This window comes from Mobula hypostoma, chromosome 12, assembly GCF_963921235.1.
Source record: "Mobula hypostoma chromosome 12, sMobHyp1.1, whole genome shotgun sequence".
In the NCBI taxonomy this organism is placed as follows: Eukaryota; Metazoa; Chordata; class Chondrichthyes; order Myliobatiformes; family Myliobatidae; genus Mobula; species Mobula hypostoma.
Genome location: NC_086108.1, coordinates 90,818,266 through 90,831,902, shown reverse-complemented (window position 1 = coordinate 90,831,902; position 13,637 = coordinate 90,818,266). Strand labels below are relative to the sequence as shown.

Below are 13,637 nucleotides of genomic sequence, written 5' to 3'. Positions count from 1 at the left end.
ATGATCAGTGGGAACCTGGGGTGTGTGTCCGCCCTTGCCTGGGTGCCGGGTTCACCGCAGAAGAACAATCGTATCTGGAACGGAGGGGTCACAGTTGGTGACCACAGCGGGATCAGAAGACATCAAAAGGTCTGCCCGAAACCAACTGCATCTCTCACTCTCTCTCTCTCCCCCCCAACGGTACAACAACAGCGATTGCTTCGAACTGCACTAAACTGAACTGAACTCCGCTTCACTTAAGACTGATCATTTTACCCCTAGACTGCGAGAGAGCTTGGTTGATTCCTATCACCCTATTTCTGGGTATATGTGTGCATTATCATTGCTAACCTGTTACATTTATATCTTTGCGATTAGTGTACTGTATTACTTATTTCTTTAATAAAACTTTATTAGTTCCTAGTAATCACAGACTCCAACGAGTGTTCCATTTCTGCTGGTTTGGCAACCAAGTTATGGGGTACGTAACACTACATATCTCCTCTCTTAATATAAAATAACTTCAGTTGATTTCAAGTTGATTTCCAGTTCAAGATTAAGTTTATTGCCATTCAACTGTATGCACGTATATCACCAAACGAAACAACGTTCCTCCAAACCAAGTTGCACAACGCAGTACATATAACTCATCCACCACAAACAAAGTAATATTACAACAAATAAATCAACAAATAAAATATATTCCAGAAGACTGACATTTAGCAAAAGGAGCATTTACAGCACAAGTTAAACAGTAAAAGTCTAACACTACTGGCACTTCATACGTGATGAGACCTGGGTGGTGGCAGAAGTTCAGTGCTCTTGCTGCCAGTGGGAAGAAGCTGCTTCCCTTCTTAACAGTTCTTGTTCTAATGCCATGGTACCTCCTACCCAATGGTAGGAAGTCAAAAGAGATTGTGGGTCAGCTGGGAGGAAACCTTGACAAACCTAAGGGCCCTACGTATGCAGAATTCCTGATAAATATCTCGGATGGGTAGAAGAGAGACCCTGATGATCCTCTCAGCAGTCATCACAATCCTTTATACTTAGCCACTCCTGTTATTCTTGAGCTCCGCTAATTAATTGTCCCAAAACTTTTTGAAAAATGGCATTTTCCATTCCTTAATTGGCTGAAAGAAAGATAACCAGATTTCCAGCTGGTAAATTTTAGCATTGCGTCTGTCCTAAATGAGGCAGAAGGAATTGGGATGGGCTCCTTTCCAGAACAATAAACAGACAGTCACTGTGACAGCCAGCCAGGTGAACTGGTAGACAAGACAATCTGCAGTAGACGGAATAAAAAGGATAACCTTCACAAATTCAGAAACAAGTAAAGGGCAATGTATTCATCAACACTAGAAAGTTTATAAAGCAAGATTTAAGAGATACACTTTAAATTTCCTTTTCATAGGTTTTTTTAATATTGACAAGGGAATCTTCTGAAATGGTAACAGAAAGTGGAATTCGGGTTTAAAATTTGAATACTTCAGTAAGTCAAAGCTCTAAATATCTTGAAACCAATGATTTTGCCATAGTAATGGAGTTAGAAGGACGGCTTATGACTGACTGCAAGGGGCAAGAATTGACACCCATATTGGTAAATTTGCACCTCCAATGCATTTGTCCCTTCAACGTGAGTCCAGCTGAAAGGTCTCAGCCTGAAATTTTGTTTGTTTATTCCTCTCCATAAATGCTGCCTGACCTGCTGAGCTCCTCCAGCATTTTCTGTGTGTTTTTCCCCTTGATGTCCTCTAACATCAAATATCCCAGGACATGTTAATGCCTCACTCAGTTAAAATGCTGCCTTCATCTCATTTCTGGACTTTAGCTCTTCAGTCTGTTTTTGATGCAAAGCTGTGACATGAGCAGGAGCCGGACAAAACCCAAATCAATCATCGGTGATCAGGTTGTTGGAGAAGTAGTGTCATCTGCAAGCGCAGTCCATAAAACCATCTGCCACTTTGCTGATGATTGCGATGAGTCTAGATTGGTCAATGAATTAGCTATATTAGTTACGAACTGGACGTATCTGGACAGTTTTTCACACTCGATACGCAAGAGACTGAAGATGCTGGAAATATGGAGCAACACAAAATCTGCTCAAAGAAATCAGCAGATCAAACAGAAACAATGGGAGGAAATAAAATATTTCATTGTGTTCAGTGTTCTACCAAGCAGTGTGGGCATGCTATGTTGGCATCAGAATGTGTGGAAACACTAGCGGGCTGCCCTCATCAAATCGTTAGGTTGTGTTGATTGTTGACACAAACTATGCCATTTCACTGTATGCTTCAATGGTCATGTGGTAAATAAATGAATCTGAATGTTTTAGGCCTGCATAATGCGAAGTTTTGGCCAGAAAATCAGCCAAACATCGATAATTTTTTCTTAATACCAATGCTGTTCAACCCGTCAGAGTTCTTCCAGCAGATTGTGTGTTGCTCAATTGTCCACACTGTCACATAGATGTGTGCACTGTGACTGTATTGGAAGAGCTTGGTTAGATATGTTACTAGTTCTTCAGCATCAGAGCTGGGGAATAACCTGTGATATACCCAGTGCTCAAATTTATTTCTTGATATCATACCTCTATGAGTTGAATTAGCTGAAGACTGGTTTCTGTGTGGACTATTAACACCCATTTACTCTAATCCTACATTAATCCTCTGTTTTAAGTTATCCACATTCTTAACAGTTCCCACCAGATTCTACCACTCATCTGTGCACTAGGGGTAATTTACGGCAGCCAGTTAACCAATAACCTGCCACATCTTTGGGCTGTGGGAGAAAACTAAGGCACCCTGCGAGACCTACATGGCCACACCGAGGATTTGTAAATTCCATGTGGATAGTGACTGAAGTCGGAATTGAATAGGACTCTCTGGTGGTGTGAAGAAGTGGCTCTACTAGCTGCATCTATGTGCTTCCTACAGCCTTTGACTGAACAAGGTAGGCAATGCTTTCACCAATTACTTAGCACTCGGACGCCGGGGTGGGGCTATCCTTGCAGTTTGTGGACCATCATTCATGGCCAGATATTTTTTTTATTTAATAACATACAGTGCGGAATAGGTCTTTCAAGCCCTTCCAGCTGCGGCAGCCAGAAATCCCCTGATTTAATCCTGGCCTAATTACAGGTCAGTTTACAATGACCAATTAATTAACCTTCCAACCAGTGCTTCTTTGGACTATGGGAGAAAACTGGAGCATCTAGAGGAAACCTACATGGTCATGGGGAAAACACACAAACTCCTTACAGGCAGTGGCAGGAATTGAACCAGGGTCACCGGTACTCTAAAGCATTGTGCTGTGTGGCAGGACTGTGGAGCTTTGACCTATGGCTTATGAGAGTGCTTGGCTCTATCCTTCTGGTACTTTATTTTTGCTGTTTAGTAAGGTTGTCACCTTGTGTTGTAACTTGACCTGGCATGCTCCTCTACACCAGGATCGATGCATTGGGCTTGATGGTAAGGGTAGAATGAGTGTTGAAAAGGGCCATGAGGTTTCAGATTGTGTTGATACACATTTCACCTCCTGCTGTTGTTCCACTTTGCTTCATAGATGCACAGATTTGAACTCTCCTACATCGATATATCGCCAGTCAGATATCCCCTATGTCCATTCCATCACAAACGTAGGAGCAAATCTATGATGTGAAGACAGAACTTAGTTTCCATGTGGACAGCATGGTGACCACTTTTACCATGAGATCGTGGACTGATACATCTGTTACAGGATAACTGCCGAGGATGGGGTCAAGTAGGTTTAACCCTAGAGGCTAATTTATACTTCTGCGTCAACTCCACGCCGTAAGCCGTGAACCCTACGCGGATCCCTACGCCGTAGCCTGACGCGCACATCTCCCAAAATGTAACTGCGCGTCGCGGCAATGAAGACCGAGCAACTGTGATTGGTCCGCTTGGTAGCATCGCATTTCCTCCTACGCTGCAATAGCTTCCCATTGGGCGGCTGAAGGGCAGGGAAGGAACTCTGGCTGCAATGCTTTCCATAAAGTTTTACAGACCTCCAAAATTATGGAGGACACATTTCGCTTTTACGAAAAAAGACGCTCGCTTTAAACTTGTTTACCCCGAGAAAGACTACCATGACCATGAAGCCTTGCACGGGCAGGTGTGTGCGCATGCACGATGCGCCCGAATTGCAGAGCGATGCAGACACACCAACACACAAGTATAAATGCTCACAACGCACGTAGGCCACTTGCATAGGCTACGGCGTCCATTTGATGCACAAGTATAATTCAGCCTTTAGATTATTTCACATGCTGTCTGCCTCAGACTTTGCCTGGTTGTTATGTCCGTTGGGACTTGAGGTGCTGAGTCTATGACAGTGCTTCTTAGCCATTCTTACTGATGGGTACATCATTGCCTCACTTGAAATACATTCTGTGCCCATGTTACTTTCAGTGTTTTGGGGACAGGGTATTCTGTGGGGGGTTGGGGATGGAAGATGCAAATAGTAGGGATTAGAAGTTGCAAAGACATTTGGATGGGCAGTCCAAAGGAAATGGAGATGGATTGTCAAAAGGAACTGGGATAATGGATGTCAGAGAAAACCAGCATCCAGAAACAAAGTCAAGGGTTGAAGCTGGGAGTTAGGAGGATGTCAAAGGTAAACATACTGACACCTGAAAGGCTGGAGTCAACCTTCCAATGAATTAGTAGATTGGGTAGGTGGAGGGGTTTCTCCATTCAAAGGATTGGATGTGCATGGGGGAATTGCTGGGGTTAGCTGGATTATCTACAGAGGGAGTTTGACAGTCACAACAATGTGGAGAATTGTAGGGCAGCCTGAGGAAGAACCACCACGATGGATGAAGTATCTTACTCCGGTGAAACTCACCTGATGCTCCACAGGCTCCATAACTGTGCTTCTCAAATATCAACCTCTGACCTGAAAACCTTGCTTCTCCATCTATCACTCGTAAGACACTGAAACAGAGGGTTAATCTGGTTGCTTTTGCTTCATTGCCTCCAGTAATTAGATGTCTATTTTATTTTTCGGTGACCAGAAACAGATGTAATATGCAGTTTAAAATGTAAAGAACAGATGTGGTCTGACCAGAGCTTTATAAGGGTTGATCATTACTTCCTCCCTCATATACACTAGCCTGCATGACATTTAGCTATAGCATTTTATGACATTAGATTTCAATTGCTTTTATTATGTCTACAGATATATTTAGTCCAACACATTCTTTAATTCCTGTGCTAGCCATCCTAAATTCTGTTTGGCTTGGCAGCATCTGGTTTGGAGTCCTGATAAAGGGTCTCATCCCAAAATATCAACAGTTTACTCTTCTCCAGAAACACTGCCTGATCTGCTAAGTTACTGCAGCATCTTGTGTGTGTTGCTTGGATTTGCAGCATCTGCAGAATCTTGTGTTTGTGATCTGCACTTTTGATTTGGTTGTATGAACAGAAATTATTTATACCAAGTTCGAACTACTACTGAAATCTGAGGCATGCCCTGCAGCACTGAAACATTGGGCATGGGCCATTCAGTTTTCAAGCATTTAATGCTAACTTTCAGGTCATCCGTTCTTACTATGTGCATTCAATCTATTTACCTATAACTTAACTAGCATCCAGAGGGCTGGGACATTAACCTGTTGGAGTTAAATTGAAATATTTGATTAAACCTAGAATTCCACCTGGTGTCGTCCCTCAGTGAATGGAATCTACTGTCCTCACCAAGTCCGGCCTACCGTGATTCCAGACCCACTGATGTGATTGGCTCTCATCTGTCCCCTCAGGTCAGGGACAATTAATGATGAGCAGTAACTGCTAGCAATGTCCAGATCTAATGGTCAAATCACGTTAAACTTGTTGATAAACCACCGAACAGGAACTGATTGACCCCAGCGTTGAAAGATTTAACTTTTGGGACAGAAAATCCACGCTTCCACCCCTTTATGAGTGTCACATAGAGCTGTTGTCTCACAGCTCTTACGACCCTGGTTCGATTTTGACTGCCAGTATTGTCTATGTGGAGTTTGCTCAATTTCCTTGTAACTGCGTAAGTTTGCCCAGGTCCCCCACTTTCCTCCTCAAATATAAAGATGTGTGGGTTGGTAAATTAACAAACTACTGTTAATTATCCTTAATATGTAGGTGACTGATAACATCTGGGAGAGGTTGATGGAAATATGGGATGAACAAAATAGGATTAAAGTATGGTTAGTGCAAATGCGTGTTTTGTGGTCAGCATGGAGTCAGTGGGTTGAAGAATCTCTGTCCAAGCTGCATTACTCTCTGACATTGTGCACAAAGCGCTTCTTGATTTCTCTTCAAAACAGATTTCTCTTCAGTATTTTAATTTTAAAATATTGCTGTTTTGTTTTTCATTCTTCCCTAAGAGGAGTTAATTTCTCTGTATTTAACCCTCTAAATCCTTTCAAGAGTTTGGAACTTGCGTGAAATACGTCGGACTGCAATGGACACTGCCTCAACTTTGCCAAGGTGAAATTGCATTGAAGTATCTATACAAGTTAATCCAAATAAGCCTGAACATAAAACCAATCATGAATCAGCGTAATCAAGTATTGTGGAGAAGGATTGCCAGGAAATGAGCTATTCTTCAACTGTTAAACTAATTGAACTACGGCGGAGCAGGACACATCAAATGACTGATTTAATACTCTTGATCTTACTTTTAAATTGGCTTCACTCGGCTGGCCACTGCTGTCTACAATTAACTAATTACTGCAGTAGGGCCAAACACACCTGTGAGGCTTCAATTAACTGCTGCTGGTCACAGGCCATACGTATCAAGGTCAAATCAACTGAATGAATTTAAAATAATTTAAACCTAACCTAAAGTGATTGTTGAAGTAGGTGCATTAACAGACCTGGACCAGGCTTTCATCCACAGCTGGTCAGGTTATTAAAAGTTATGTGTCCTGCAGGATCAGGATTTGGGTACAATATGATAAATACATATATTCAATACCAATGAGCAGACAATTGCCATCCAGGTAGACCTCCAGATGAACATGTTATTTTTCTTGTATTTTATTTGTAGTTTAACTTCCCTATGCTTGTTTGTATTTTTATATAATCACTTATATACATGTAATTGTTCAGTGAATTTTCCAGCATTTACAGTACGGTTGCCACTGTATTTTTCTCGAGGCTTCTTAGTTGTCTTTAGCAGATGTCGCACGGCATGAATCTGGCTATTTTATAGGTTATATGTTATCATTGGAATTTCATTATCTCTAGCCTGAGTCTGAGATGACCATGACTGCTTTTTCCTTTAGCATCTTTATGTTCTCTCGGCTCTTTTTTAATTGTTCTTTGTTTTTTGTAATACTTAATAAAACAGTTGTAAGCAATATGTTTTATGCCTCATTCTTGACTTCCACAGAACCTTTGGCTCTCAAGTGCATCATGACCCAACAAAGGATGAAGACTGAAATATCCCTCTGAAGGTGTTGTCAGAAGTGGACAGTCAGGTTCCTCCAGTAGTTTGCCTTTTGCTGCAGATTACAATATCTGTGTCCCCATTTGTCATTCTGACACAAAGGCAATGACCATGGTCAGTTTATGAACACAGACAGCTTTGAGAAAAGTAAATTGTTGAATAAGTGTAACAGATTACTGAATATTCCTGCACAGGGTGCTTAGGAGCACCACTCTGTAATTGAACCATATTGCTGCTCTTTATTTAGCTCTCATATATATAGCGAAACTCTTGCTTTATGGCCATGATGTGCCAGAGTCAAGGACAGAAATGGCATATTTATGCAAGCTACTCAATTACAGGCATCAGCATATATCTGGAGTGTTCTGCCCAAGGAAGCCACTCTTGGCTCGCTAGGTTTGTGACCTTTCTAGACTGTTTCCTGTGACCTTTGCCACATCTTCCAATTTTCTGCTTACTGCTCTTTGGCTATATTCCTAATCAAGAGTTCATCTACTTCTCCTATAGTTTATAGGAGCAGGAAGATCAGGCACAGGCAACTGCCCGCATTGCAAAGTTTAGCTATGACTGTTCCTGCACAAAACTATTTGTAGTGCCTAAACTTTGCAATATGAGCAGATGCTTGTGTCTGTTCTTCCTGCCAGAAGACTTTCCTGGCAATTTGCTCTGAGAAGCACCTGGCTACAGCCCTGGAGTATCTCCGCACAAAGAATCTGCCTCTTGTGCGTGGCATCCTACTCCTGTTTGACCAAATCATCCTGAAGGTTGTAGGATACTCCCTCAGTCTCTCCCAACGTTTCTGCATCTACTCACTGAGTAACAATACTTCACTATTGTTGGAAGAGTGGTGTTTGCATCTGGGTATGTCTTCTGAAGGGTTGAAAATAAAGATCGCAGCTGCTGAGCTAACTGCTTGCAGCTGTGAGAACTTGCAATAGACCAATAGAGAAATCCTCTTAGATAGTAAATTTCTAGGCATTGTATTTAAAATAGATTTGAAATGACTTATTTTTTTTAAAGATTTCCTAATGCTTGTCTTTTATTAAATAAACATACAGAACATGCATAATAGAATATCCCAGTTAGAACTTGGCTGAAAAGCTGGTGCAGGAAGCAGGGATTCATGTTCTTGGACCATAGGGATCTCTTTTGGTGTAGAAGCAACCTGTATAAGAGGAATGGATTGCAATTGAACCAGAGGGGACCAATATTCTTGCAGGGAAATATGTTATTACTATATGAGAAGGTTTAAACTAGATTGGCAGATGCGTGGGACTCTAAGCAGGAGCAAGTTATGGGATAAAACAGTAGTCGGCAAGAACAGTTCTAGTCATCAGGATGGCCAGGGACACAGTAAAGGCAGGGAATCCAATACACAACAAATGAACATTTTGAGACTTTATAAAGCACTGGTGAGTATTGTGAGTCATGGGTGGAGTATTGTAAGCAGTTCTGGGTCCCTTATCTTAGAAAGGATATGCTGAAAGGAGGTTCACGAAAATGAATCCACAATTGAGTGGCTTGTCATATGAACAGCGATGAATGGCTCTTGGCCTGTATTCACTAGAATTCAGAAGACCTCATTGAAACCTATCGAATGATGAAAGGCCTTGATAGACTGGAGGTGGAGAGGATGTTTCCTATGATGGGAAAGTCTACGACCAGAGGACGCAGCCTCAGAATAGAGGGGCGTCCTTTTAGTATAGTGATGAGGAGAAATTTCTTTAGCTAGAATTCGGTGAATCTGTGGAATTCTTTGCTACAGAGAAGTGCGGTGGCCAAGTCTTCATGTATATTTTAGGCAGAAATTGATAGATTCTTTATTGGGCAGGGCTTGAAGGGATACAGGGAGAAGGCAGGAGATTAAGTATGAGATGAAAATTGGATCAGCCATGATGAAATGGCAGAGCAGACTTAGTGGGCCTAATGGCCTAACTCTGCTCCTATATCTTATGGTTTCATTGATTTCAATATACAGCAGAAGGTTTAACGGGTAAGGAAGACAACATTAAAGCATGAAGTGGCTCTGAGGACTGCAATGTTATAGGAATAATGAAAACACGGCGGATGGTAAGGCATAACTGGCAGCTCAATATTTCAGGAGACAGATGCTACAGGTGTGACAGAGATTCAGGTAAATGAGGAGGAGGTGTAGTCCTTTTGATAAGGGAGGACATAATAACGGTACTTAGAGACAACCTTCTTCAGGGATCCTCCAGTGAGGTCATATGGGTGACATAAGAAATACTGCAGATAATGGAAATCCGAGTAACACACAGAAATTTCTGGAGGAACTAAGCAGGTCAGGCTGAGTTCCTCTCCTCCATGGAGAAGAATAAACACTTAATGTTTTCGGTGGAGACCCTTCATTAGAAATGTGGATAGAACTTAGAAACAAGAAGGCGAGGGTCACTCTAGTGGGGTTGTATTATAGGCCCCCCTCCACCCCAATTGTCAGCATGAACTTGAGAAGTTTATAGAGAAGTTGCTCATAGTTGTAAGAATAATAGGGTGGTATTAGTGGGAGATTTTAAAATTCTTAGTATTGACTAGGCCATCCACAGTGTTAACAGACTGGACAGAGTGGAATTGGTGAAATATGTCCAGGAAAGTTTCCTGAGTCAGTATACAGAAGGCCCTGCTCAAGGGTGCAATACTGGATTCCTCTAAGGAATGAGATGGTTCATATCACTGAAGTGGCAGTCCGGGACCACTTTGGCTCAAGTAACAATAATTCAATTAGTTTTTGGTAGTGATGGAGAAGGATTGGACAGATCCGCAGGTGAGGATCCTAACCTGGAGCAGGGCTAATACATCCAGTTGTGATGGTCTCTACTGTGCAGTTACAGGTGTTTGTCACAGTTTTTGGTGACATGCTAAATCTGTGCAAAGTAGAACTGCTATCATGACTTCTTTATGAGAACACTTATGTGCTGGTCTCAGGACCGATCTTCTGAGATGTTAATGCCAAAGGATTTAAAGCTACTGACCCTCTCCATCTTCGTACCCCTAATGGGATTCGTCAGAGCTGAGACCACTGCTTCAGTTGAACCCTAACCCAACGTAAATATGCATTTAAACTGTGAATTATTATTTAAATTCTGAAAAAGAACATGGACAGTTTTTATTGAAAAATCAAGCTAGTAACATTATTCATCTTCACATGATATCAATGGGAAATTGCATTTTGAAATACCAGTCCTATCATAAATGATAATAAAGTGCCTATTGTCCCAGAGTGTTGAATATTTGTAGTTATTACTGCATGAGCAAATTGCAAGCTGCTCATTTATTTTTTATATGTTCTTACCTTATCTAGAGAGAATGTTTTAGTCAGAGCAAAGGCCCAGCCTGCCTCAAATGCTCTTCGAATCATTGCAGAGTTAGTTGTTGGAGGAGCACTGGCTAAGCCAAAAGGATTCATGAACTTCAATCCAGCTACCTCCACGCCAATGTCCACGAGGTCAATAGGGGTGTAGAAAAGAGGTAGCTCTGGTTCTCCAGTCACCAGGCAACCATGTAATGACTGTAAATCAAAAATCAAAATAATCAAGATTAAATTACAAAAAGCATCTTATTAAACAACTTCACAAAATCTGTCCTTGAATTATGTTAAACAATTTGTTTACAATACAATTGCTTACTATCTCCAAAAAATACTCATATACAGATAACAGCAGTCTAGACTAAATAATACATGTTTCTTTACTCTTGAAAGAGAGCTGACATTTATGTAAATTAAGTCTTTTTTCAACTAGCCAAAGATACATTATAATATGTCATCACAGGTACGGTATTCCATTTATGTTTGGCAATTTCCAATTTATCTTCTCTAGACTGGATATAACTGCATCAAGTTGTGTTATGCTAACATTTAAATATTCATTAATCCATCATCTAATGCACAGACCTGAGCAACACTGGCAGTTGCAATTTCAAACTACTCAAACAACTAAAGCAGCAGCATTACTCTATCAATGTACCATACATATACTTACAGTACTGTTAATATCTGAGATTAAAGTTGTGTAATTTATCAACAGTTTGTTTCAATTACAAACAACTAAAATAGAAGAAGCTGATATATCTATGTGCAAGTCCAAAGACAGATGATTTGTTTAATCTATCCAGAATTGAGTTGATTAGATATTTCAGATCTTTAGGCTCCTGTTGATTATGGAGGACTCAGTTAAAAACTTTTCAGCAATGCTTTACAAAATATTAAAGAGAATTCCCGTCCCCACCCAGCACTTTGCAAACGCCCCTCTCCATGTTTGTCCATTCCTTTTAATAATGCTTCCAGTACCTTCCATGTAATAACAATGAACAAATGACATTATGTTTTTGTATATCCGGTAAAATAAAAAGATTGCACCAACATACACTCAGTGGCCACTTTATTAGGTGCACCTGCTCGTTAATACAAATATCTCACCAGACCGTCAAGTGGCAGCATTTCAATGCAAAAAAAAACATACACACAAGGCCAAGAAGTTCAGTTGTTGTTCAGTCCACATATCAGAATGGGGAATAAACATGATCTAACTGACTTTCCAGATGGGTTAGTTTGAGTATATCAGAAACTGCTGATCTCCTGGCACAACGGTGTCCAGAGTTTACAGAGAATGGTGTGAAAAACAATATCAAATGAGCAGCAGTTCTGTATGCTGTTTATGTAAAATCTAACTTTCCTACTTAATATTTATCACATTTGTATTTCCATGAAATGAGACCATAAGATACAAGGGCAGAATTAGGCCATTTGGCCCATCAAGTCCGGCTGATCTATTTCCCTCTGACCCCAATCTCCTGTCTAATCAAAAATCTATCAATGCCTTGGTCTCCACAGCAGCCTGTGGTAATGAATTCCACAGATTCACTACTCTCTGGATAAAGAAATTCCTCCTCTTCTCCATTCTAAATGGACACCCTTCTATTCTGAGGCTGTGTCCCCTGGTCTTACACTTCCGCACCAGAGGAAATATATGACGTAATTGTCACCTGACAAAAATGAAAGACAAAAGCACTGTATTTCTTCTGGGAAGGCTGCTTCAATTGTTTTTGATTCAATTGCTTAGGTTTAGTACACTGGGCTTGCCACTCATTTCCTCTGGCTTATAGAGTTGTTTCTGTTGCTGTTCCCCACAATTGTCCAATTGTAGTTATACAGCTGCCTATTGTTATGCTGCTGCTTGGTGATTTTGCAATGACAACCACTTACATCCTCCCACCCAGACCATCCAATTCCCGCACTTCACCCCACCCACACACAGTTGCTCTTGTTCCAATTACAGCCACCTCAGCGAAGCCAATTGGCATTGCCACTTCTCCGCATGGCCGCCAATCAACCTCTCAAAAACTCTGAGTTTAATTTTCCCAAGTGAATCCCCAATCTTTATAATCCCCCAGAGAAGCATCTCTCTTTAATTAATTAATTTCCCCAGAGAAAACCCGTCTTCAATTAGTTTCCCCAGGATAACTTCTTGTCATTAATTAATTTGTTGACTGAAGCTTGGATCTTTATTTAATTACATACCTAATATGTAAACACCATTTCAATTCATTAACCCCACTACTCTAGATATTTTGAACATTCTCCCTGGGATAGGGATGACCTGACTTACGGAAATCCAACTTTATGCAAATTGTCCCGTATATTTTAAAACATCTTTCAAGATTTTACTATTAACAAAATGTTTAATAGTCCTCATTCATGTTTCTATAGTACATATTCCATTAGTTTAATTATGAATAGTTTTAGGGTGATTGTTCAATGAAATGAAAGAATTATAGCAAGAGCACAAAGGACAATATCATGTGGTGCTGTAGAGAACAGACATCTCTGACTTACGGAAAAATCAACTCAAGGATATCTCTCAGGAATGGAACTTTTACGTGGCATGGGGACTGCTGGTATTTTTTGATGTAATACTGCTTTATATTTATGAACTGCAAATATTCACTTGAGACTTTTTTTTACCTTTTCCATTTCTATTTTCTTTGACGCAATGGCACTTCTCCTGCTCTCTCCATGTCCTGTCCTTTTCCTATCTTCTGTCTCGGCTGTTTTTTCTCCTCTCCTACATACTATTTATTCGAGATTTCTGCATCCGCTCCATGATTACTTAAGTTCTAGGAGAGCCACTATTCATTTATTCTCTGCTGATCTCTCTAATGTTGCTCTAATACTGTCTAGAGGACTTTCTTCACTC

At 40.7% G+C, this 13,637-nt stretch overlaps 1 protein-coding gene across 1 annotated transcript in view; it reads right to left on the bottom strand.

Annotated features, from left to right (window-relative positions):
* Positions 1–13,637, bottom strand: part of LOC134354991 (dihydropyrimidine dehydrogenase [NADP(+)]-like) — a 921,558-nt gene that overhangs the window by 384,244 nt on the left and 523,677 nt on the right. The window contains exon 13 of the mRNA XM_063064591.1: positions 10,736–10,951. Within this exon, the coding sequence (XP_062920661.1) occupies positions 10,736–10,951 (216 nt within the window). The remainder of the gene's footprint in view (positions 1–10,735; positions 10,952–13,637) is intronic.